The sequence below is a fragment of the Leuciscus leuciscus genome, assembly GCF_965113295.1.
Source record: "Leuciscus leuciscus genome assembly, chromosome: 13".
In the NCBI taxonomy this organism is placed as follows: Eukaryota; Metazoa; Chordata; class Actinopteri; order Cypriniformes; family Leuciscidae; genus Leuciscus; species Leuciscus leuciscus.
The window spans coordinates 14,674,870-14,702,634 of NC_138737.1; the positions used below are offsets into that span (position 1 = coordinate 14,674,870).

Sequence of the window (27,765 nt, forward strand, 5' to 3'; positions counted from 1 at the left end):
GCACAGAGACAGAAACATTCCTTTGTTATGTAAAGACCCCTCACGCTGTACATTGCTGATGAGGTTCGATGTATGCTGTCACTAGCATTTTACAGGCATTCTCCGTTTAGATAACTAAAACAAGCATTACCGGACTGTAGGTTTCTGTGGCTTTTGAAATTTAATTGAGTATGCCCTTTCCTGAATTTGTAAATGGAATGCAGAATTATGAATCAAATTTGAATTTACTGAAATGGAATTAAAATCAATTGAAATGTAAAAACATTTTAAAATTTGCATCTATTTTCAACAATACAATCATTTTCAATATGATTACCCTTGAACATGTTCAAGGGTAATCAAGGGTCATCATGAACATATGGTGTATTCACAGAAACATTAGATGATATTAATAATCAATTAATCCATATATATAATATGTATGTATATATATATGTATGTGTATATATATATATATATATATATATATATATATATATATAAATTATGTGTGTATATATATATAAATTATGTGTGTGTATATATATATAAATTATGTATGTATGTGTACATTCATATATAAATATTACTTAAAATATAATTTAATTATAATTAGTTGTGTTTATTGTTTTGACCGTATTTAGTTATATTTTTCATATATAAATGAAAAGTTGATCCATTAGGAAAACATTTTCTACTTGCAGTATCAGGGAATAAATATATAATGAATAGCTACAACTGAAAATGTATTTATGTTTTGTTGCAAAACCTGTTGATAATTCTGTTGTATGATTGAATTGCAATTCATTCAATTTCCAAATAAGATATCAGATTCCAATTTGACAACCAGTGATGAACTGAATTTATTAATTCAGAATAACCCTAACCTTTTTTTTTTAGAGAGAGAGAGTTTAAACTAATTGTCATGTCAATCAGTTATAATTAAAAAGATTCTGGCTGTTATGATCCATATGATTATGGGTTTTCATTTTTTCCTGTGTCTATATTTTAGCTGCTCATCCCTACATTTTTTTGTTTTTGTTTTTAAAGTTTTTGTGCATCTCTCATTTGTGGTTTACTACATTTCACAGACATGACTCCAGCTGTTACCCATCACAGAGTGAGCGACCTCCCCCTCCCAGCACACGGTGCATCTCTTCTGGCTGACCAAGCTTTGAGCCCTGAGCCAGCGTCTGGCCTGTCATGTTTCCTCTCGTCTCACTTGCTATGAAAAAGTGACATGAGGAGCATTCCTTTACGATCATCACAATGCACTATTTGGACTCTCATGTCATGTTCCACCTGGCTCTGAGGTTTCCATGGAAACCGTGCGGAGTGACAGCACGCAGGCAGCGTGTGCTGGTGTGTGAGTGGGCACTGGGAGGTGTGGGGAGGAGCCAGTTCTCACACTGCAGCATCTGAAGAGCGGGGATCTCTCTCACACACACACAAACACACACACATATCTGAACATCCTTCTTACTGCATTCAAAGCCTCTCTGGACCGAGTGTGCCCCCCTTTTTTCCCCCCTGCTAAGGACTCCTCTGTGCCTAAACCAACCAGCGTTTTGTCCGTCTCTGGTGAATCTCCAGCCAAAATGTCTTCTAAGCTGCCTTCAGGCAAACCCACGTCCCCTTTCAGGAAGAGAGGCAGCCTGCAGTACACAGCCACTGGAGGTAAGTGGGTTTGCTCAAAAACAATATGGGTTTATAAAAGTGTGTATGTGTGAAGTGGAAATTTGATGGAATTGGAGAACAGAATGTGTCATTACATGTACATTTTTCATCATATATTCAGTATTTCATCATATTTCTATGTAGGTTCCTTCTCACATTTGACTATTTTGTGGCAAATGTTCAGACGAGTTTCAGTTATCCAGCATCTGCATAATGTAGAAACTTTTATACCTGTTGATTTGAGGGAAACTGTTGCAACTATTACAGGACCATATTCTTTTTCCTGTCTCTCTTTCTTATGGCTTCCTAGACTTTAATCTTCACATAAATGTTCTCTCTCTGAAACAGAATAATAGCTCATGGACCTGTATTTGTTATTTCTGTGAGGAGCAGAAAGAGAAAGTTATGCATTACACATTATTTCTGGCCATAATTACATTGGAAGTACTTAGCTGATTGTGTTTCAGACCTCAATTACTCAATTCCTGAATATTTTCATCCAGATAATGTTTGAGGATTCAATTGCAAGAAAGCCAGACGGGGAAAATCAAACATGCAGCAATTAGTGGCTGGTCTAGACCACATCCATAAATGCATGCAACACAATGTCTGTGGTCAGGCCAGCATTGCGTAAGGCTTACATAAGATCCGATCCAAAAAACACTTCACACCTCTCTCTCTCTCTCTTTCTCGCAGAAAAACTGTGATTTTATCATGCGCTAGAACACATTTAGTTAGGTGTCGCATGTATTTATTAGTTCCTTGTGCCTCTGATGTTGTGGTTAAAACCTGAAACAATGTTCTAGAAAGTGTATTTATCTCTGGTTGAGTGCAAAACCAGACATGGAAAAATGTAGAGACTCATTTGGCTTGCCGTGCCAGCATAATTTCCGAAGCCCGAGGCAGGAAATATCATCAGAAAGCATCTTCACCACAAAGATGGAGTAATTATCTGAGCATGAAGACTTGGCAGGTGGCATATTGCTGCTATCTTTTAAAAAAAAACTGTTCTGAGGAAGATACAAAATTATAAGTGAATCCTTGCAGTTTCAGACAACCACAATTATTCTCATATAGGCACAAAACAGCTCTCTTTCTCTCTTACTTGCATGTAGCAATACATTATAGTCAGTACTTTGCTTTAAACAAAAAGTCCCTTAAATAGACTTTTTAGAGACACTAGACATGCAATATTTAAAATTCCTCTCGCATTTCAGCAGCAATCAAGTGTCTGATTTCTGAGAGCCTCGTACGCTTTTACTGTGGCTCATTCTTGACATGATTTGGAAAAGAGGCCTTAGTGAAAACATGAGGAAGGGTTAATAATAGTCCATCTTGCTTTGAAGAAATAACAGCTTTCAGATCCACATTTCTGGCACAGTCCATTATGTTTAATGCTCCTGATTCTCCTGGGAAATGTGTCTGGTTTTTTCTTGTAGACTAAACTTGCCTGACCATTACTTGTAAATTGCCAGTTTCTCCAGAAATTCCCATAAAATGTGGTGACTCGAACGTGTGCATGAACATTCTTTTTAGGGGTGCAGGATATATTTTCATATCGTATTAGCAGATAAATGTGACTTTTTAATTAGCATAATTCCAATGAGGAAAACATTTAACAGGACCTCACATTTCTAGTTGGTTAACCTACTGTTAAACATAAAAAAAAAAAATATATATATATATATATATATTTTTTTTTAGAGCCTCTAAGATTTTTTTTATCCATGGCACAACAATTGTGTTTTTTTATTATTAGGGGCCAAGCACCAAAGATGTGAAGGCATCTATTGTATCTGTTAGTTTTCTTCATATTCTTCTTCCTCTTTATGGCAGCCCATAGAACCGTATGGTAAAAAGCTGTGAAATTTTGCACACATATATAGAGGACAGTCACTCTGTCTGAACATTAACCACAGCAATATGGCAGTCTCTAACTCGATCCCTGTCCAAATTTGCACTTATGTTTATGCTAATAACTTTTGGATAACTGATTTCTTGGCTCAAAACGATTCGATTGCACCCATTAATTGTCATTCTCCAACACGAAAATGTTTCCGACATTTCAATTGTTCTGAAAAACCTACTTTTTCGAACTTAGCCTAGATGGTTTGTCAGATTTTCACCAAAATGGCCTCAAATCATCCTCAACCATGCTGGCAAAAAGTTAATAAAAGCTTTTTAATAAACCTAACTGTTCTTGAATAACTCATGAACGAATTTGATGAAGAGCACACCAAATTGGATGCAAAGGCTATATCTGTGGAACTCTTTCACGTATTGAGATGAATCTTGGTACATGCCATCAGATGCATGACCTGAGGCTACATGCAGTGTTTCAGCACAGCCGAAAAAATTATGAAACAGTTTGCTTAGAACTTTGGAACGGTTTGCCCAAAAATCATAAAACTGGTCTCATTTAATTCAGTGCAGCATACCGAGTCGAATGATACCCATATTGGCCATTTTGGGTGTCGATCATTTCGAATTTTGTCATAGAATGCTGTATTTTAAGAACACATTAGTGGATCATTACGAAACTCTGTATGTGTCATCAGGACTATGCCCTGAAGGTACTCAAAAAATGTTTTAACAGTGCCACCTTCTTGTCAAAATGTAAAATGAAATCTCAACTAATAGCGTTTTTTATAAATTTTGCCTATTTTAATTAAACCAGTCTTGATAGATTCCTTGAGTTATACCGAGAACAATGATACCAATTATGCAATATTCGGTCTAACTTACTGTCTGCCATTTTGAATTTTGTTTGAAAAATTTTCTAAAAAAAACTTTTTTTTAACTCATCCTAGACCGCTGGTCCGATTTTCACCAAATAGTTCTTGTCAAATAGTTTCACCGGCAAATAGTTATAAGCTTTTATTAACCAAACCATTCTCGAAGAATGCATTGAAAAATTTGATGGCATGGTGCCAAGCTGATTCTGAGGCTGTAACTCTGCAATGCTTTGACATATTGACACCAAACTAGTTTGTATGTGTCAGTGTCATTGTTTCCTCACACTGATAAGCACCACCTATTGGTCAAATCATATTGCAAGTCATTGTACTTGTGATTTTTCAGCCATTTTGACTAAAATATTCTAAAAATGTCTTTACACGTTGTTGCAGTTGCTCTGAAGCTCTCAGCCATGCTTGTGACTTTTTTTGTGCTTGGCCCTTTAATTGTGCTTGCAGCTATATTTATTATTTCTATTTGTGAAGGTTATTTTTCCTCTGCATATTAAATGATTGTTTGATAAGAGAGACTTTTCTGCAGTTTCCCACTCTATATTATGTTTAGTGTCACCTGAAGCACATATATTTGGACTTTTAAATAATCAGTCAAAATGTAGATTGATGTGTAGTATAAATAATTATAGATTGTTGTATTGTGCATAATTATTGATTATTGTATTGTCCAAAATTATCATATCTGTGCATCCATAGTTTTTTATTTCTAAATCGGATTCAGAGAATTACCGCATCATGGAAAAATAAAGCAAACATTTACCTCACATTTTAGAGCCCTATAATAACATACTTTGAATAACCTTTGAATAACATTTAGTTTAAACCACCAGCAGTCAATGTACAATTATATTGCTGTTTGTTTTTGTTTTATTTATAGCCGCTACCTGATGAGTGTTTTGGCATGAGTCATTTGAGGTTTGTACACAGAGCTCTTCCTGTTATGTCACTTTGGACCCTCTCTGTGTTGCATTATGGTCACTTAAATGCTTCAAACTCACCTTTTTTTTTTTGGCATATCTTGCTTATCTGAGCATAAAGGATGGACAAGATAAGGCTGACGTGATTGACTCTTCTTAAATAATTCTTAAAGGGGCAATGTCAGTCTACAAATAGTTTGGCAAAACTTTTTTCATCACTCTGCTTACATTTGTGCTCCTCTTTTTAGTAGTAAGATGAGTATTTGTTATAATACTTTATAGATACTGGTTTTTTTTCTTCTTCTTTTGGTATATTGTAACATACTGATTGTATTTATATATATATATATATATATATTTTTTTTTGTTGTTGTTGTTGTTGTTGTTCGAAATAGAAAGAAAGAAAGAAAGAAAGAAAGAAAGAAAGAATGTATTTTAGTGGAAGATCTTTGTCATAGTTTATGTTTCAGCCTCCAGCCTTCTCTATACCACATATAGAGGTTTTAAATGCTGTTGTGCTCTGAACTTTGAGCCCCGTAGTGCCTCCCTTGCCTTTAGTGTGGTATGAGAGAGGAGGGATTCTTTAAAAGAGCACTTTTACTGCCTCCCCCTCAGCCACCATTTTGCTACTATTTAGAGTTGTTTTCTCTAAATCCACTCAACCCTTTACTTCCCTAGATTCCCAGGGACTTCATCCACGAGGTAGGAACATTATGATTTCTAAAAGACCCATGTGCTTTTACAACAGGTTAGTTAGAATCATAATAAAGTGTATAGGTATTAGGTACTTGAGTGTTTGTGGATTGATATTTAGTGAATGTTGAGTTTGTTTCCATGATCGTAAAATCCAAAGAATTAACAGTTTTGCTTTTGCCCACTAGGTGGAACTAGCAAGTCATTTTCCCTAGCAAACATAAAACCATAAAACAAATTTCAAGATTTTAAATGATAAACTTTTATTTTCTGCATGCTTTCTTGGAGAGTGCGTATCTACAATTTATTGTAAAATGTAACAAATAATTAAATTATGACTATTGAAAAAACTCATGAGTAAAATTTGCTTCAATATACTGTATATACTTTGGTAACTCTTTACAATAATGTGTTAATGCATTAGATCACATGGACTAATACTTAATGAAAACTGAATTTTATAGCATGTGTTTATAGCATATAGCATTTTATAGCATGTATTATTGTATTAATTTCACAAATATGCATTTTTAAGTCAAGTTTACAATAAATGTGTAAATATGTACACTAAAACAATTCCACCTTAAGTATAATCAGATTGGCTGTATCTCGTATAGCAAAAAGGTAACACTTTACAATAAGGTTCATAAGTTAACATTAGTTAATGTATTTACTAACATGACCTAACAATGAGCAATACATTTGTTACAGTATTTATTAATCTTTGTTAATGTTAGTTTATACAAATACAGCTGTTCATTGTTTGTTCATGTTAATTCACAGTGGGTTAACTCATGTACAACCTTTGATTTTAATGACGTATTAGTAAATGTTGAAATTAATATGAACTAAGATTAATAAATGCTGTAGAAGTTTTGTTCCTTCTTAGTTCAAAGGGTAACTCTCGCCGAAATTGAACCTAGGTTATTTTTGTTAATCTACCCGAGTCAAACTTTCGTGTAAAGGCATAATTAGAATGAAAACGCCACTTTTAAGATTGACTGTATTTTCGTTTTAGGTCAAAATGCCTTTTGAATGGGAGTGCTTGGGGCATTTCTATGATAGCATCAAAATCGCTTTTTTTAAAACACTAAGAAGGCTCCACACAACATAAAACTGTGCTCGAAGTATCACCAGGGGATCTTCACATGAACTCGAGCATTGACTACATTGTTTGTGTACACAAAGTTTACTAAAATGTTGTGTGGAGCCTTCTTAGTGTTTTAAAAATAGCGATTTTGATGCTATCATAGAAGCACTCCCATTCAAAAGGCATTTTGACCTAAAACGAAAATACAGTCAATCTTAAAAGTGCCGTTTTCATTCTAATTATGCTTTTACACGAAAGTTTGATTGAAAGTTTAATCGAGTTGATTAACAAAAAGCGCCTAGGTTCAATTTTGGTGAGAGTTACCCTTTAACTAAGGTAGTTAACTAATGAACCTTATTGTAAAGTGTTACCCATAAAAAAAAGTAAAAAAAATTGTTGAAAATTGAAATTGCTTAAATTATTTTGATGAGTTAAAGTAATGTAAAAACATATGTTGCCATGACTAACAGATCATGTTTACAGTGCACTGAAACAATGGCTTTGAAACCATTTTCCCTCACAAATCGTTAGTTCATTTTCCAAAGTAATGGCTGGTAACACATTGAATTAAACATGAAATTTTGAAGTAGAAAGAGTAAATAGTATTTTCTTGTAAAACGTACCAAAATAATCTTTGTTTTTTATACGACTTAAAAACAAATAAATAAATAAATACATTTTATAGTGTAATTAAGACTGCTGTAAAAGTATTGTTCATTGTTAGTTCATAATATGCATTAACTAACAAATATAAATGCTATCAAATATATAATTTATATTGGTGGGTGATTATTTTTTATTCTATCCCCCCCCCCCCCCCCCCCCCCCCCCCTTCATCACAGGAACAAATAAAAGCAATTGGTCTCCAGAGGCTCACACAAACCTCATCAGTGCAATCTTTGTCTCTTTCTCTGATGTCTTCATCAAAGCCCATTTCCCCTAAAAGAGGAGCAGAATTCAGGGATGCTATTGTTCCCTCTGATTAAACAGAAACGGCTCTCAAACCCTCTGGACACACAACAGAATCATTAACACTCTATATGGGTTTCTAGTGCCATACAATAGAAACCCAGTTGGGTTCATACAGTGGTGGTTTGGTGACAGCTCCAGTAATGATAAACACATTATCTCGATGCTTGTTTAAATGGGCCAGATCTCTGATCAGACATGTCCAATACTAGTTTCTGCAGTGACCTCTATTTCGGCTTCCGAGGGAGTCTCTATTTCTCTATCCCTTTCTCAAAACATCCTCCAGCATTTTCGCATGCACTGCAGTCATGCTAATGCGTCACAGAGCTGAAGGACAGGGGGGGGGTGTAGAGAGATCCTGTCGAGCCCATTCTGTCCCAGAGACAGCAGTGATGCTGTTGAGCTCCCCCTGCCCCTGAAGTCCAGGTGGTACGGTCCAGCCATGTGTCAAGGATATTTAAATGAGAGGGGGATGACAGTGGTCAGCCCAGACAGCTGGCAGGAACCAGGAAGAGGAGGGAGGGGAGAAAGTGGATGCTTCGGCTCCATCAGCTGTGTTTACTGTATGTATGCATGTATGTATGTATGTATGTATGTATGTATGTATGTATGTATGTGGGACAGATTCAATCACAAGACTATGTATGTGAGAGAGTGAGTGAATGAATGAGACATGTTTTGCTGGAGATGTGTGTTAGTTTAGAAAGTGTAGCTTTGTGTTTGCCATTTGTCTCTCTCTTTTTATTCCGTCTGTCTTTCTGTCTTTTCTCTCTCTGACCTGTTTTGGGAGAATAACAGCAAGAGTTTCTTCATATCCTTTCATGTAGGACACTTATTTGCTTCTCTGTCTTTTCGTTCTGTTTCTCTCCATCTCTAAGCCCTCAGCTGTGTTGCTGTCAGCTCATGTTTTTCCTAAGGGAGTCGTGTGTGTGCGTGTGTGTGTGTGTGTGTGTGTGTGTGTGTGTGTGTGTGTGTGTGTGTGTGTGTGTGTGTGTGTGTGTGTGTGTGTGTGTGTGTGTGTGTGTGTGTGTGTGTGTGTGTGTGTGTGTGTGTGTGTGTGTGTGTGTGTGTGTGTGTGTGTGTGTGTGTGCGCGTGTGCGTGCGTGTGTGTGCGTGTGTGTGTGTGTGTGTGTGTGTGTGTGTGTCTCGCTGTATTGATTGTCCTCCTCAGTATCTCAGTTGTCCTGTTTTGAAGGTGTTGTGGTCAGCGCTGTGTTTCACGGATGACAGATTAAGTGGAAGGCTGAAAGAGTAATAGAGAAGGATGCTGCTTAGATGAGGTTTGTGTATGAAATTGTGTGTGTTCAAGGGAAAAGAGGTTATGAAGCTTCCAAACCCTACTGGAAATCCAGTTTAAGCTGGTAAATGTTTTTGATTTCTACATTTCTGGTTTCTAACGGGTCTACACTTGGAGATTGTCTTGGACCAGCAACAAACCAGGTGGTTTCAAGTTTGGGTTTGGTCAACCAGCTAGAAAACTATGTTCCAAACCACAACAATTTTCCAACAGGGAACACAAGAACTGGAGTTTATTAATCTAAAGTTGATTTCACATTAACCTTGAATGTGTTTTATAGTTTTATATACTAAATGGTGATTGGTCTTTACTCTGACACTCTACTCTGAGTCTCTTGTCATGTCAGTTGTTAATTTAGCAAACAAAGGGATGCAACATCAGGTTGCCGTGGCGACAGTGACTGGCCCTGATTGGGGTTAGTGAGGTAACTGTAATCCTCAGTGTGGCTCAGTTTTGCTCAGGATTTCATAAAGTATGTCAGTCAGCATTAGCAGCAGCTGCTAATATCATTTTAGATCACACATCAGATTTCTTTCATGTAAGACTTCTTTCAGCTTTTGCGTATATGTAGAACATTAACGACTTTTTAGAAACTGATCTAAGATAAGCTTTTGTATTCTGAGAAATTTCATAATCAGAACTTTTGTGATAATATACCCTGTTCAAAAGTATGAGGTCATTAAGAATTTAAAAAATGTTTTTGAACAGTCTTTTATGCTCACTAAGACTGCATTTATTTGATCAGTAATACAGTAAAAACAGTAATATTGTGTAGTATTATTACAATTTAAAATAACTTTTTATTTGAATATATTTTAAAATGTCATTTATTTCTGTCATTTATTTCAGTATATTCAGTGTCACATGATCCTTCAGAAATCATTCTAATATGCTGATTTACTGCTCAAGAAATTTTTTTTTATCATCATCAATGCTGAAAACAGTTGTGCTGCTTAATAATTTTGTGGAAACTGTTATACAACATTTTTACAGGATTCTTAGGTAAAAAGAAAGTTCATAAGTACAGACTTTATTTGAAATGGAAAACTTTATATAACTTTTGATCAGTTTAAATGCATTCTTGCTGAAGTATTATATGACTTTTATCTTACTGACCCCAAACCACGCTTGTGTACATAGATATATTGGTAACACTTTACAATAAGGTTCATTAGGTAATAATAGTTAATGTATTAACTAACATGAACTAACCATGAGAAATACATTTGATACTGTATTTGTTAACTTTGTTAATGTTAGTTAATAAAAAATAGCTGTTCATTGTTTGTACATGTTAGTTCACAGTGCATTAACTAATGTTAATAAATACAACTTTTGATTTTAATAATTTAGTAAATGTTGAAGTTAACATGAACAAAGATGAATAAATGCTGTAGAAGTGCAGTTCATTGTTAGTTCATAACTAATGTAGTTAACTAATGAAACCTTATTGTAAATTGTTACTGATATATTTTATAGAAAGCAGAATACATTTAAATAAACAAAACATGTAATTAAAATAAAAAAATGTAGCCTAATTAAAATGTACTTAATTTAAAAATAAAAAACTTAAAAATGTAACAACTAATCAAATACGAAATACACACAAACAGATAAATACACCAAATTACAGAGGTGATTACACAAAGGTGTAACGGGCCCGATCTTTGACCTCATCTCATGTGTCATTGAGGCAATGGTCTAGTGCTGTTCTTATCTCTCAGCTCCATATCTCACTACACTGATTATTCACTTCTCCCATTCATAAATATGTGACATTTATAGACCCTCATTCTAGAATGTTTACCATCAGAATCAATAACTGTAGTTGTGGTCGCAGTTGAAGCTCAGCAGAAGAAGTTTGTTGTTGTTCTGCTTTGCCGTTTACTGTATGTGGGGATCCTGTGTATAAAGGGGATGGTGATTATGTAACTAGCATGAAACTCCCAAAATACACCAAGAAGATTATATACAAGCCAGTGGATATATCAGTCTCCCTTCTGGCTTTACACGCACATCAAAAATCCTGACAAAATCTCTTGCGATATTAATCTTTTACAACGTGCTTTGTTAGCTTGCAGATAAGTGTGAAATGTGTAGGCTGTGATTTATGTGAAGGTAAATGGTATGTGTGAGAAAAGTAGAACGTGATTGTAAGTGTGAGTCCACTCGGTAGTGCGTGCATCTCCCGCTGTGTCTATCTGTGTTGGGCGATAATGAACTGTCATTGTCATTATTAGTCCACCCATCTGGGCCTGTGAAAAGGCCACCAAGATTTCAGCGACGAGTTCATCTCATAGACAATCCTGTCGTTAATTACCTCCAATAAACTCCCTGATAAGTACGTTGCACATTAACTTTGCCAGAACAATAAAACGATGAGCAGCAGAGCCCTAAAGCGTTATGTAAACTAGTAGAATGAGGGTTAGTATAACATGACTCAATTTCGGCAACTATGGGCACATCCGGTGATACCAAACTTTTAATTATTTAGTTCTGCTCCTCTCGTTTTTGTTTGAGCGCTGTGTGTAATTACACTGCGGTGGTTAGTAATTAGTACTTGAGTCTAAGCAGACGGACGACAATTCCTACTTTCAGCAGGGAGAACGTGTGCATTACTTCAAATGGCATTATGGTAACAAAGTCTTTGTTGTTGCGGTTATGAATAGGAATCTTGGTAAAGCTCTAGAAAAAAACAACAGACTCCAGTCCCTAAAGGGGTGGTATAATGCCCTTTTCACACATTGTAAAAAAAAGTCTTTGATGTCCCCAGAGTTTTAGCTCAAAATACCCCACAGATGTTTTTATATAGCATGTTAAAATTGCAACTTTTTGAGGGTGAGCAAAAACGCACCGTTTTTGTGTCTGTCCCTTTAAATGCAAATGACCTGCTGCTCCCGGCACAGAGGGCGGAGCTACAACGCCTCCTGTGTTAGCAGCTTCGATTACCTCACACAGACATGCACTGAAAATTTCAAAAACGTTTAGCCTTTTATGTTCAAACCAGAGTCAGACAAAGATGGAGAGACTCAAGAAGTGACAAGTTAGACAACATTTCTGAATGGTTAGTTGATGAATTTATGTAGCTTATGTGTAGTTATCTTCTAGTTATTGATTAACATATTCTGTCTTGATAATCTATCAAATCGTTTTCCGGGGGCGGGGTTTATGTAAATTTTAGGGTTCATGATGTCACTAACCCAGGAGGAAGCTTGTGTAGTCCCTACCAGCCGTTTGCTGTAGTCCTTAAAAAGCAATTTCTTTAAAAGAAAATATCTCACTTTGATTTGAAATATGAGTGTCGTAACTTTGCAGATGTTGTTTATGCTCAAATTGCAACATTACACACTAAATAAAGTTAGAAAAATTAAATCATAATCAACCACCCCTTTAGAGGTGACAGTGACTCAAGTTTGTTTACTGAGAAACTATTGTATCCACAACATCTACTGTATTTAGGCAGCCAAATAATCTACTCAAACTGAGAATCTTATTTTCTGTCACCGCACATTTAATGTGAATCAGTCTGGAATGCTTCTTTTTATTCTTTTTAAACATAGAATTGATATGTTAAGACATTTTCTGATGTATTTTTCTTCTTGTCTTCCTTGGCAATAAAACATGATCAATTTACACTACTGTTCACAAGTTTGGGTTTGGTACGATTACAGTGAAAATACAGTGAAAACAGTAATATTGTGAAAACTTATTGCAATTCAAAATAACTGTGTTCTATTTGAATATATTTTAAAATGTAATTTATTCCTGTGATGCCAAGCTGAATTTTCAGTCTTTAGTGTCACATGATCCTTCAGAAATCATTCTAATATGCTGATTTGCTGTTCGAAACATTTTTTGTTCAGTATTGAAAACTTATGCTGCTTACTGTCACTTTTGATCAATTAAAAATCCTACTGACCCTAAACTTCTGAACAGTAGTGAATTCCTGAAAAACAAAATTTTGAATATTAAGATTTGAAATAATCTTGAAAAGTAAAAAAAAATATATTTTTTAAGAATTGAATAATATATTATTTTCTAATTAAAAACTACTTCTTTAAAAATATTTAATAATGTATTGCTATTCTGGCAACATGCACTAATATGTTTTATAAAATACTATTTTTGAATACTATTTTTTTTGTAACTCTAACTCCAGTACAGTACAGTGTTGATGAAGTGGTTTAATTACTGTATATGAGTAATTCAGTTCTGTAAAACTATAAGATCAAAATAACAGTGATTAATAAGTACATACTGTAAACTGTATCCAGACTAAATATACAGCAAGGGTTTTAAACTACGAGAGTAAATGGTTATGCTGCTATTATGAAAGAGTAAAAATCCTCATATTAAGTGTAGCTTCCCATAGTAATGGATTTATCTCAGAGTTAAAGTGGGAAGATTCAGCTCTTCTTAGTAAAACTGTGATGAATGTGTCGATACACTAATGCTGAATTCATCACATGATCTCAGGAAACAGCTGTTATCTGTATTGTAACTGCAGATCTACTGTAGCCCACAGGCTAGTTTGCTCAGCTGTGTACTGTAACTGCATTGGTATTGCAAACTGTTTTTGAGATTTACTATGAATTCTGTTGATAGCTTGGGGAATCTGTTTTTACTTAGTCTGTTTCCTGTGTGCCTTAACAGTGGGACGAGATGTCCAGGTCTCTGCTGTGCAGGGGCTATAGACAGGGCTGCTTAATTATTCATCAGGCTTATGAATATTTGATTAAGCGTCAGAGTTTAGGAAGATTGATATCACTCACGGGATGGAACTATGGAACTCGAGCAGAAGGGTCGAGCTTCACTCACTGTGAAAGTGAAAGTGTTTGAAAGCATTGTTTGTGAGGCAAAATATTATTGGGATATTAAAATGTTTCTGATGATTAATCACTTGAAATAGGAATGGAAAATCTTACTTTATTATACTTTTGGCTTGCATTTCACAGCAAAACAATGTGCAATCAGTATTTTTGTTCTGTTTTCATGTAAAAAGTTTGGAGTCAGTAAGATTGCAAGGATGTATTAAATTGATCAAAAATGACTTTTACATTGTTGCAAAAAATATATATATTTTAAATAAATGTTGTTCATTTTAACTTTCTATACATAAAAGAATACTAAAAAAAAATGTATCTTGGTTTCCACAAAAGAATTAAGCAGCACAACTGTTTTTTTAACAATGATGATAATAATAAAATCAGCATATTAGAATGAATTCTGAAGGATCATGTGACACTGAAGACTTAAGTAATGATGCTGAAAATTCAGCTTTACATCACAGGAATAAATTACTTAAATTATTATGGAATACATTATTATTTTAAAATAAATTGAAAACTGTAATCAAGTTGTAATAATATTTCACATTTTTACTGTTTTTACTGTATTTTTTGTAATCAAATAAATGATATGCTTGCTGAGCATGAGACTTTCAAAAACATTCAAAATACTTCAACCCCAAACTTTTGAATGGTATAGTGTATTAATATCTAATAATTAATATCTTATATGTTGCTTCAAATAAATTGATCTTGTTTTTAAAGGTGTTTAGGTGTTTTGATTGCAGATTATCAGTGTGACAGTACTAACATTTGTGTTGGCACTATAAGCATTTGGTCTATACTTGCCCACAAGTTAAGTGTGCACACTAAGGCCAGCACACACTCACATACAAACTCATGTCCTCCCACCTGAATGCTCCATAGTTTTGTAAGACAAACAGTTGTAGATTATGACAGCTTTCTGACCCCGCTTTTCAGAAAAAGCTGAAAAACAAGGCTAAATAGTATGGATCACAATGTATTGCATTTATTCTTAAACATTTATCTCCATAATCACATCTGCAAAATCTAAATGTTTTAAAGCCAAATCCATATCCAGCCAAGCCATATTTCAGGCCATATCTGTTGAAATATAAAAATCTCTTTCTCATGATCTTCCTAGTAGATCTCCGTGTTGGCCGACACCTCCTCACATCCCAGCATTCCTTGCCTGGCAACCCTGTAGCTAAGCACGGCCACATTGATCTGCGCACATCCATGGATGGCAAATACAAAGAGATCGCAGAGGTAAACAAAACAGAAATCTCAACAATTATGCTGCTTGAATGCTTTTTTTTGTTTCTGCTGTTATATAAATGTGTGCTTAATGTGTGCGTTTAGGAGCTGTTCTCCCGCAGCCTGGCTGAGAGTGAGATGCGGAGCGCTCCATATGAGTTCCCTGAGGAGAGCCCCATTGAGCAGCTGGAGGAGAGGCGGCACAGACTGGAGCGGCAAATCAGCCAGGATATCAAGTACTACATCCCATCATTCATCATCAAACTTAACCATTAATAAATAGCATCTGTAGTTCTCATCAAACATTTTTCTTAATGTAAAAACAATAAGAAATCTGTAATATTGAAATCCTTAACATATCTGTGTTTGTAACTTAAAATAACACCATTTCCTTAGATGAATATTAGTACAACATTCACTGCTCTGTATGCACATGTGACCTTTGACCCACAGTCAGTTCATTAAAAGTATTTTCTCTTGAGGTTTGAGCCTGATATCCTTCTGCGAGCCAAACAGGACTTCATGAAAACAGACAGTGCAGCAGATCTGGAGTGAGTGCCTTTTAAGATGTTATGTGATTATTCATACGAGATCCAGTGTTTGTTAAGCTAATACCAGCATCTCCTCTCTTTCTCAGGTATATGAAAGAACAGAGCCAGGCACCCAAAGAGCTCTATCCCGAGAGAGAGCTCGTCCCTGAGAGAGAGTATCAGAGAGTCGCGATCTCTGGAGAGGAGAAATGTGGGGTAGGTTCATTTTTCTGTTTTGTTTGTTTTACAAAAACAAGATGTTGTTGACAGAACTGAAGTGGACACTGCAGACATTATAGAAACTCCTCAGGGAGAACCAAGTTTCACACATACACACACACACAATCCACATTACACAAACCCCAGAGGGAAACATGAGCTGACAACAACACTGCTGAGGGGTTTTCACACTGATGGAGAAATATTAATTAAAACAGGGAAAAACAGACTATTAATAACAATAAAGATAAAACATTTAGAACAGCTTTTTATATTTTGTCACCAAAATACTGTTTTATTTTGTGGATCGAGGTACACTTGAATGGTACATGGTATATATTACATGTATTGTACAACTGTCTCCTAGAAAAGGTTAGAAAGATATACATATATAATGTAGATGTTGGTTAATTTAAGCAATCACACATCATTTATTAGTGATTCATAACAACGGCATGATTACAAGCACAATTCAGTAACTTGCATTTCAAATATTATTGCAGGTAATTTTGTTTTTGTTCTGCACAAGAAAATTGTTTCAAATTAAGTCAAAGCATATGTCATCTAAAGCATCGTTGAGTTTAGGAGGAATGAGGTTGTTTTGTTACTGAATTAATCATTATTTTTGAACAAATTGAGTGAATAATTCAGTGATAGTAATAAAATAATTCATTTTGATTTCTATGTACACTGTTTAAGTGAGTCTTCTTTTTTCAGGTTCCTTTCACTGATCTGCTGGATGCTGCTAAATGTGTGGTCAAAGCTCTCTTCATAAGAGAGAAGTATATCTCTCTGTCCATGCAGAGCTTCTGCAGGACCACAGAACGTTACTTGCAGGAGGAGCTGGGTGACCGACCCCTGGACCTCAACACCTATGAGGAGATGCCTGAGTCCTCTGTATCTGCAAGTGGGTTGAACCAGAGTTTTCTGAAGGAAATATTCAAAGGGTTGTGGATTTATGTTCAGGAGGAATCAGAATTTTATAGCCAAATTGGTTTTATGAAAAAACCCGATGTATTCAGAAGAGACACACTGGATTGATCTGCATTTAGGAGAGTAGAAGGTTTTAACGTTTTCATGGAATCGTCTTCAGTTACTACAGAAAGAACTGAAAGCAGGTGCTCTGGTTGCAGATGCAGCATGTTTATGAACCACACATGATCAGTTAAACCACAGCACAAATGTATTTCTACTCATTAAAACAGTAGTTCACACAAAAATGAAAATATTCATCATTACCGCCATAATGACAAAAAGCACAATAAAAGTCATTCATACGCACGACTCGAGTGTTATATTCTGAAGCCATAAAATGGAACAGAGTGAAATTATATTTTTATATAGACGATCAGAGGAACAGAGTGAAATAGTTTTTATGCAAAATGTTGAGATTATGCTTTTTGACATTTTGACAGCCTCAGTCTTCATTCACTTTCATTATATTGAGAGAAGTGGCCAGTATATTCTTCAAAAATTCACTTTTGTGTTCCATGATTTATAAAGACATGACGGCGAGTAAATGATGACAGAATTTAGATTTTTTTGGCAAATTATTTTTTAAACTGTTTCCTTGACTTTAGTTCCAATATGTTTCATAGTTAAAAGAGTTTATGATTTGTATGATCAGTATGCAGTTACATGATTACATTATGATTAGTACATCATCTTATCTCACAGGTGCAACAGTCCACCCACCTGTGTCAGAAACCCACCCCTATGAGGGGTTTGACCCTGCCAACATGCCCCCTGGGTTGGGCTACACCTGCAAGATGGTTGATGGTGTTGTTCATGTATACACCCATAAGTAAGACGACAGAGTTGCAAGTCCCTAGAATTGAGTTGGCCTAATTGTTGAATTTTATATATATATATATATATATATATATATATATATATATATATATATATATATATATATTTCTCTTTTCTTTTTAAAATGTTTTTTTGTAATGTCTATCAGTTCCTCAGAGCTGGATCTGCCATACCCAGACCTGCAGGAATACATAGCGGATATGAACATGATGATGGCGCTCATCATTAACGGGCCAGTGTAAGTTATACTGCACACCATGAGGTTTAGTCCATTCTGATGCAGCAGATCCAGAAGAAGATGATCAAATCACTGATTGAAACGGCTTATTCTGTAAATGTGAGCTGGTCCCTGAGTGAGCTGCTTTGCTTGATTAAAAATCATTATGCACTGACTTCAGTTTGAACCTGTGGATGAAATGTAAAAATAAACCCATCCTGAAAGAGATAAGTCCAGTAATTAATTTGTAATGTGAATAATGCGACAAAGGTGAAGAAGTGACAAAGAGTGGTTAAATGTGTTCCCCAAAATAGCCAGAACTGGTCTGATCTGTTTTAGGTTTAACATATGGATTTCTAATTGTATATTCTCCCAACAGGAAATCTTTCTGCTATCGCCGACTGCAGTATCTCAGCTCCAAGTTCCAGATGCACATTCTCTTAAACGAGATGAAAGAGTTGGCGGCACAGAAGAAGGTCCCTCACCGTGATTTCTACAACATCAGGAAGGTCTGCTGTCCATTTGTGTGAACAACCACTAAATAAAGTATTTTGAGCTAAACTGTAGTGTCACAGGAAAAACCTGATTATTTGACCTAGTAATGTAATTCTAGCTATTGACCTTTCATTTCTTCAGGTGGACACACACATCCATGCCTCATCCTGTATGAATCAGAAGCACCTGCTGCGCTTCATTAAAAGAGCCATAAAGAAATACCCAGGTGAAATCGTCCATGTAGAACAAGGCAGAGGACAGACCCTAACAGAGGTGTTTGAGAGCATGAACCTGACGGCCTTTGACCTCAGCGTAGACACTCTGGATATGCACGCGGTAAGAAGTGTTGTTAAACACATGACATAAGTGGTTGGAAAAAAGAGGTAAAGTCGGCACACCACGGCTCCAAAAACTAGACATTTATTGACAGATTCTTACAAAGGTAACGTTTCGAGCACACAGGCTTTTTCTGGTTAAGCAAAACTTTGCCAGTGATGTGCATTTTGTTTTTGTGTTTGGAAAAATACTTTACCATCACTAGCAATTACACGTAGTAATACTAATTAATAATAATAATAATAACAACAACATATACTGTACACTACTGTTAAAAAAATTTTTTTGGAAAGAAGTCTCTTCTGCTCACCAAGGCTGCATTTATTTATCAAAACTACAGTAAAACATTTTATATATTGTGAAATATAATTTTAATTTAAAATAACTGTTTCTATTGAAATATATTTTAAAATATAATTCATTCCTGTGATGGTACAGCTGAATTTTCAGTGTCAGATGATCCTTGAGAAATAATTTTAATATGCTGATTTGGTGGAAACCATTGTAAAAACAAATTAGGAATCTTTGAGAAAAAGAAAGTTCAAAAGAGCAGCATTTATTTAAAATAGAAATCTTTTGTAGCATTATATAAATGTCTTTACTGTCACTTTTGATCCAATTAATGTGTCCTTATTGAAAAAAAGTATCAATTTGTTTAAAAAAAATTACTGACCACAAACTTTTGAAGGGTAATATTTGATATGTTATATCTTATTGATATAATAAAATATAAAGTGACTATTAACAAAAATATAAACGTAAAAGGACGGAAAACTGAAATAAAATATATAAAAGAAAAAGAATAAAGAAAAGTGTTTCACCATAAAAGAGAAAGAAAAGTGTTTCACACAGTATATGCCAAGGCAAATATCAGTTGGGTGTTCCAAACTTCTTGGGTTTGTGTGGGATCTAGGTCACTCTCACTAAAAATATGTTGCACAGACTTGCAGTCGCACAAGCTAAGTGGACTTACACTTAGGTGAGAACTGAATAAGCTGATGAATGAACTGTTGTTCTCCACTGAATGCAAACTGTGACACTACATTAATGTTCCATGTGTATACAAATCTTTAATTTAATAAAAGAGATTCTTGTCTAAATTTTATGTGGGAATAAGTAGGCTACACTGGGGAATTTTTTTAAATAAATTGATTAAATGTAAATCTAAATAATAAAAAAATTCTGTCTTTCCCACAGGACCGTAACACATTCCACCGCTTTGATAAATTCAATTCCAAATACAACCCCATTGGAGAGTCCATCCTCCGAGAAATCTTTATTAAGACTGACAACCATATTGAGGGGAAATACTTTGGGCACATAATCAAGGTATCTCTGTTCCTTATAATCTTTGAAATGTGCAAAACAAGCATGTTGATGAATTCGGTTTCATATGGTTAAGTGCGCCCCCTGCTGACAGTTGTATGTTGGTGCGTTTCAGGAGGTGATGGCCGACCTGGAGGAGAGCAAATACCAGAATGTGGAGCTGCGTCTCTCCATCTACGGCCGCTCACGAGATGAGTGGGATAAACTGGCTCAGTGGGCCGTCAAGCACAAGGTTTATTCTGATAATGTGCGCTGGCTGGTGCAGGTGCCACGGCTATTGTGAGTACTGAGCGTTAGGAAAATCAATGTAAAGTGGACATCTACATTTACATTTATTCATTTAGCTGACGCTTTTATCCGAAGCGACTTACAATTGCTATATATGTCAGAGGTCGCACGCCTCTGGAGCAACTAGGGGTTAAGTGTCTTGCTCAGGGACACATTGGTGTCTCACAGTGGATTCGAACCCGGGTCTCTCACACCAAAGGCATGTGTCTTATCCATTGCGCCACCACCACCCCTACTGTAGGCCTAATTATTTTATAAAATTAAATATATATATATATATATATATATATATATATATATATATATATATATATATATATATATATATATATATATATATATATATATATATACACACTACTGTTTAAAAGTTTTGAATCGGTAAGATTTTAAAAATGTTTTTAAGGCTGCATTTATTTAATCAGAAACACAGTAAAACAGTAATATTAATACAATTTAACATAACTGTTTTATATTTTAGAATGTAATTTATTCTTAAGATGTTAAAGCTGAATTTTCATTACTTTAGTCTTCAGTTGTCACATGATCCTTCAGAATTCGCTGCTCAAGAAATATTTCTTATTATTTTTACTGTCAAAAACAGTTTTAACAGTTTAATATATTTTTGTGGATACCGTGATACATTTTTTCTGAATTCTTTGGATGAATAAAAAGTTAAAAAGAACAGTATTTATTTAAAATAGAAATCTTTAATAACAATGGAAAAGTCTTTAATATCACTTTAGATCAATTTAAAGTGTCCTAGCTGAAAAAAATTTAATCTTAAAAAAATAACTTAATAATAAAACTAAAATAGTAAAGATTTACTGATCCCAAACTTCTGAACGGTAGTGTATATTATTACTAAATTGAAAAGCACTTAAAATGAAACGCCTAATTAAGTAGACTTTTTTCCCAAAATGAATACCAATATTTTCGCTGTACATGAATTATTAATTTCAGACTAAATTAAAAGCATAACTAAGATAACAGGTGGTTTATTTCCTGTGCAGTGATGTGTACCACACCAAGAAGCAGCTCTCTAACTTCCAGGAGATGCTAGAGAACATTTTTATCCCTCTGTTTGAAGCCACTGTCAATCCCAGCAGTCTCCCACAGCTGCATCTCTTCCTGCAACATGTGAGTTTACCTTTTGCCATGTGATAAAGCTAATTTTAATGTAAAATTATAGGTAACTGTGCTACTGTGGAGTGGAGGCTTACATAGCGCACATATCTTCTGTGTGTGCAAATATTGAAGGTATGATTAACTGCCCAGTTTATTTACATTAAACATTTGTTTTAGATTGTACACTCACTAACTTTTCCATAGTAGAGAAAGATGTGGCCTAGTAATCCAAAGTTTCAAACCCTTGGCTCGTACATTTATTATTGTCCCTATAATAAGACTATTGTTAGATGCTTCAGATAAGAAAGTGTCTGCCATTAAAGTTTAACTTTTAACAGTGGATAAATCACAAATTAATTAAAATTAATACAACCAAATGATCAACAAGTATGGTCACAGTTTTATTATATTGTGAGACTGAATGTTCTTCAGGTTGTCGGGTTTGATAGTGTGGATGATGAGTCCAAACCTGAGCAACACATCTTTAACCTGGACAGTCCAAAACCTGTGAACTGGACAGAGGAAGACAATCCTCCATACTCATATTACCTGTACTACATGTATGCAAATATGACTGTACTCAACCACCTGCGCAGGTAACTGATGCACCCAAGTACCTTCCACTATACATTTAATGAATTAATGTAAAAATTTACTTTAGAGATTTATGGCACGCAAACCGCTTAATGAAAACCTTCTCGGCAAAACCATTGTGTAGGCTACTTAATATAAAAGTTGTTTTAGCTCCACGACTGTTTAAATGTCACTCATTTCTCCCAACAGGCAAAGGAACATGAATTCGTTTGTATTACGTCCGCACTGTGGAGAGGCAGGGCCTATTCACCACCTCGTGTCTGGATTCATGCTGTCGGAGAATATTTCCCATGGCCTACTTCTGAGAAAAGTAAAGACACTCTGGATACTTCTACTGAATCACAGTTGTACTTGGAAATCGGATATAAAGAATGTTCTTATTTTAAATATTCATGATTGTGTTCTTTGCATGTGTTAAAATCATATCGTTACATAACATAAATGTACAAGTTTTGACAGAACAATATCGGTCACGTATATATATATATATATATATATATATATATATATTCCTGTGTTTAATATTCTTATCTTAAAACCCCTTGCAAACAGTCAAGAATGGATCAGTGTTTGTGTATTTCCGTCAGGCTCCTGTACTGCAGTATCTGTATTACCTGGCTCAGATCGGCATTGCCATGTCCCCGCTCAGCAACAACAGCCTCTTCCTCAGTTACCATCGAAATCCTCTACCTGAGTACCTGTCCAGAGGCCTCATGGTGTCTTTGTCCACTGATGACCCTCTGCAGTTCCACTTCACAAAGGTTGCAAGCCACACCATACCATCAAATATGATTTTTTTCCCCATAGCTGTTATTTCTTGAGTCAGGTCTGTAATATGTTTGACCTAGTGTGTGTGGTTGTTCAGGAGCCGCTGATGGAGGAGTACAGCATCGCTGCTCAGGTGTGGAAGCTGAGCTCATGTGACATGTGTGAACTGGCCCGAAACAGTGTGCTCATGAGCGGATTTTCTCACCAGGTGATCACATCTCCACTTACACCTCTGTCAGCAGCAGCACAAGTCATTTTCAGTAACATTTAGGTGTTCGTAGACAGTAAGGTTCAATTTGTTAACATGAGTTAATGCATTAGGCACCATACAAAACACACTTTAAAAGTGTATATGAATCTAGATAATTACTACATACACAAAAGTACTCAATCATTTTTTTTTTTTTTTTTTTTTTTATAAATTCATCTAAGCCCTGTCTGTGAAAACAGGCCTAAAAGTATTAAGCCAGGATTAGGCCTTAGTTAAAGTAAGACATTTAATTAGCTTTTATAAACGTGCATTAGAAAAAAACATTGCTAGGTATGCATCTTGAAACGAAACAATGGCACTGACTTGTGTTAAGATATGTCCGTGCAAACTTTCAAACTACTCAAACATGCATTTAAGTCTGAGACTAGTCTTAAGCCTTGTCTGTGAAACCAGGGGTTAATCAGCAAGAATGCATTAGGTTGAAAGTGTCATCAAAGACATTTATAATGTTACGAAAGTTTCATATTTCAAATGTGAAAGTTGTGTACATGAGTTGTGAAAACAATAATTTATTCCTAACCGAAATTCAACTTTAGGACTTCCAGCTTTTAAAATAGAGGATAAATACTTCTCATACTTTTGTTGGCTGTGCGTCCAAACACAACAGTATTGTTCTTTTTAACTTTCTATTCATCAAAGAATCTTATAAAAAATGTATTATGGTTTCCACCAAAATATTAAGCAGTACGACTGTTTTCAACATTGATAATAATAAGAAATTCTTCTTGAGCACCAAATCAGCATTTTAGAATGATTTTCGAAGGATCATGTGATACTGAAGACTGAAGTAATGTTGGTGAAAATTCAGCTTTGCCATTACAGTAAGAAATTACATTTTAAAATATATCAAAAGATAAAACAGTTATTTTACATTTGTAATATTTCACAATATTACTGTACTGTATTTTTGATCAAATAAATGCAGCCTTTGTGAGCGTAAGAGACTTCTTAAAAAAAATAAAAAAAAAATCTTACCAACCCCAAACATTTTAACGGTATTGTATATTAAAAGATTATTTTATTTTTTAAATTACATTTTCATTTAATTGTATAACATTAGTTAATGTATTATGAACAAAGCATTATTTTAAAATAGCAATTTTTAAAAATCACATTTATGTAGATTTATAAATGTTGTAAAAATTGTTCATTGCTAGTTCTGTCAGGGTTAGGGTAGGTGGAAGTAGCGAGGACTCACGTGCAGATCAAATGGGCTTTTATTAAGCATAAAATAAAACAAATACAAACAAAACTACCCCGAGGGGGAAAAACAAGACAGACTAGACTTGACTCAGCTTGACTAGACAGCAGGGAAACACACAGCATAGATACGACAACGAACCAGCACAGGACTGCAAACACAAGGAGAATAAATAGGGAGAGCAAACAAAGCAGGTAACGAGGGAGGACAGGTGGGGAAAATGAATCAATAATCAGGTAACAAGGTGGGCGGGGTTAGACAATCGACAGGAGAGCACATGGCACAAGGAAACACGACAAGCCATGGGCTCACAACAAACAGGACTAGAACACAAAACGAGACATGAGCACGCAGCTAGTGAAAACTCATAAGCCACGTGTTCACACAAACCATAACATGAAAGCACACAGCCAGTGAAAAACAAGCTGTGTGCTACACAGCACAAGACAAGAAAAAACACACGCAGACAGAAGAGCGCGCGGCTCGAGCGAACTCGAAACCGCGCGCGCTCACGTGACAAGACAGAGCGCACGAGAACGAGCGAAAGCTCATTCCGTGCGCTCACAAAAGAAAACAAACACGCGGAGCACTGATGTCCGAATCCCGACACAGAACCGAAACTTAACTAGACAGACGTGTCGGGATCCAAACACCATGCCCCGCACATATAACAAGGCACGTAGACAAGTGAGTGCACGGCCCGAGCACGCTCGGAACCGCGCACTCACACAGAGACGAGACAAAACAGGGAGCGTCAGAGCTCTGTCACAAAACCAAGAAATTAACTAGACCGAAGTGACAGAACCCTGACAAGTTCATTGATACCCAACACATTAACTAATGTTAACCAATTGAACCTTATATTGTAAGGTGTTACCTATTTGTCTAAACTTGTATATGGTGCAGTAGTTCTCAACTCAAAAAAATGAGTTGTGTACATGAGTTGTGAAAACAATCATTTATTCCTAACCGAAATTCAACTTTAGGACTTCCAGCTTTTAAAATAGAGGATAAATACTTCTCATACTTTTGTTGGCTGTGCGTCCAAACACAACAGTATTGTGACACTAGTCAAATTACAGTAGCTAGATGCCAATTGCATAACATGCCCTCATTCTCTGAAACCCTGACCAAATCCACAGTGTGTAAAGGAAAATATGGCCTGCCCTGGATTACGTCAGAGTCCTGCACGGGTCCGATTTTGTAAATCCGCATCCGCATGAAGAACATGGCTAACGTTACCACAAAACTTACAAATCGAACAGACGCAGCTACAACACTATATCTGCCACGCAATTTCATCTAGCCTACATCTGACAATTTTGGCCACACCACACATACTTAGTGTTAAATTTGAAAAATACTGTTCAATAGAACTGCTTGGTTTGTTACCACAGTTATCTGCTTGCTTCCTCTGCGATGAAGTTCCACATTTGCGGCTATCCACGAAAATGCATGCAGCAAAGCCTTTCACAATATTGTTTTCTTCAGATAACTGATTGATGACGTATTGTCGACAACTTTACCATCTCCACTAGCTATTCTTTTCTTCAACTCCTCAGCATCCATCTCGACGACTGCAAGCAGATTTTTAAAAGTAAAAATAGTAATAGAAACTCCTGGGAGGGTGTGGCCACAAATAAACTGATGTGGATTTTAAATAATTTTATCAACTTGAAATACAGACGTATTTTTGAAGATGTGTTCCTAAAAATATGCATATATTTTTACGTTTGCACGTGATTGTTTTAAACCCGTATTAGACCCGTGTTTACCCCGTGTCCGACCCGACCCGCACCCGTATCCGACACAGTTTGGATATTTTTCACCCGTTTGAGCAAAATTTGCAGGTCACCCGAACCCGTGCAGGACTCTGGATTACGTTACATTACAGCTTCTCTTGCATTGAGGATATTTGTGGGCTGCCCACAGTATGTTCTGTGTGGAGAATCATTGGCTGCCGTTCAATTTTGTATAATAAACAGTTTTGGTACAGTGTTTGGTCACCACTTGATGTTCACTGTGCATCCTGAAGCCAAACCACTGAAACAGACCGTTAAAATACAAGGAATAAGAGAGAAAAGCATCTGACTAATGCATCCAAATGTCCTGTGTCAAGGTGAAAAGCTGCTGGCTGGGGCCGCATTATCTGGAAGAGGGGCAGGAGGGCAACGACATCAGACGCACCAATGTTCCAGACATCCGTGTGGCGTATCGCTTCGAGACTCTGTGCGAGGAGCTGAATCTGATCACGCAGGCTGTGCGGTCAGAGGAGCTGGAGGTTGAAGAGCAGGGCTCCCTGTGCATGGCTGCAGGACCGGCCAGACGTTAGAGGCATCACACACTTTCAATTATTCAACAAGTGCAGAGTGCGAGTGAAAGGTGAATCGGGGGAAATCTGGGACAGTCATACTGAGTTTGATTCCACTGGTGTTTAACTAAATACCTTTTTTTTATTTGTATTTATTTGGGTATTTGCTAGAAATGTAGTGTAGTTATTGTAGTTGTGGAACGCAGGTTTAAAGTCCTGATTGCAGCAAACAGAATTGCACAGGAAATGCCAACATTATGTTTGACAAAAGCACATGTTTTGCAGAATACCAACTGAAAACACACTTACAGTGTCGATGAAGGCTCCAGCAACCCACAGTCAAGCTTCAGGAAACCCCAGAAGTCTCCCCCTCTGTCACTGTGGACCTTACACTGTCCATAACCTTCAGTCCAGCATGAAGATCAGTGGTTTACACCGTCATAGATAATGAACCGTCATTTGGTGTTGCTTGTACACTTGTTCTGAACACTAACAGCCATAAGCATTGTTCTTTGGCTATTCTGTGTGAGCTCAAGTACCTACGCACATCTCTGTCATGAGCCATCATAATCATGTCATTTTTAAATGGATTATTTCCTCCTTTATATTCTTGGTTTTGACAGGTTCTGTTTTAATGTGTGTCTTTTATTGTGATATTATTTATTTTCCAGTGGTTATCCTTTGAGTCATTAGGTCATTTTTATTTGTGCTTGTAATTGAAAAATTATTAGCTATTTATTGTAAATCAGACATGATATCAAAGTGAAATGTATTTTTTTCTGCTTTCTCTATCTCAAAATTAAAATATTATAATTATGGGAGTCTGTGGATT

The 27,765-nt window shown here is 35.8% G+C and overlaps 1 protein-coding gene across 13 annotated transcripts; it reads left to right on the forward strand.

The window, feature by feature from the left end:
• Nucleotides 1-1,393: 1,393 nt before the first annotated feature.
• Nucleotides 1,394-27,754, forward strand: ampd2b (adenosine monophosphate deaminase 2b). 13 transcript variants are annotated; one of them, XR_014210922.1, is made up of 19 exons: nt 7,992-8,638; nt 15,325-15,449; nt 15,543-15,673; nt 15,920-15,988; nt 16,075-16,183; nt 16,904-17,093; nt 17,864-17,990; nt 18,147-18,236; nt 18,595-18,724; nt 18,852-19,046; nt 20,244-20,375; nt 20,488-20,651; nt 21,674-21,800; nt 22,221-22,384; nt 22,572-22,692; nt 22,970-23,143; nt 23,248-23,358; nt 26,742-27,004; nt 27,219-27,754. XR_014210922.1 is itself a non-coding variant. In XM_082187656.1 (19 exons), the coding sequence occupies exons 3-19, from the start codon at nt 15,420-15,422 to the stop codon at nt 26,952-26,954; spliced, it is 2,277 nt and encodes a 758-aa protein (XP_082043782.1). In that variant the 5' UTR covers nt 8,619-8,638; nt 9,271-9,355; nt 15,328-15,419; the 3' UTR covers nt 26,955-27,754. The 13 variants fall into 13 exon arrangements, 12 of the variants coding, with proteins under 12 accessions (XP_082043786.1, XP_082043787.1, XP_082043790.1 ...); XM_082187656.1 differs by adding an exon at nt 9,271-9,355 and having other exon boundaries at nt 8,619-8,638; nt 15,328-15,449; nt 26,742-27,754; XM_082187660.1 differs by lacking the exon at nt 7,992-8,638 and adding an exon at nt 1,394-1,656 and having other exon boundaries at nt 26,742-27,754.
• Nucleotides 27,755-27,765: the final 11 nt, after the last annotated feature.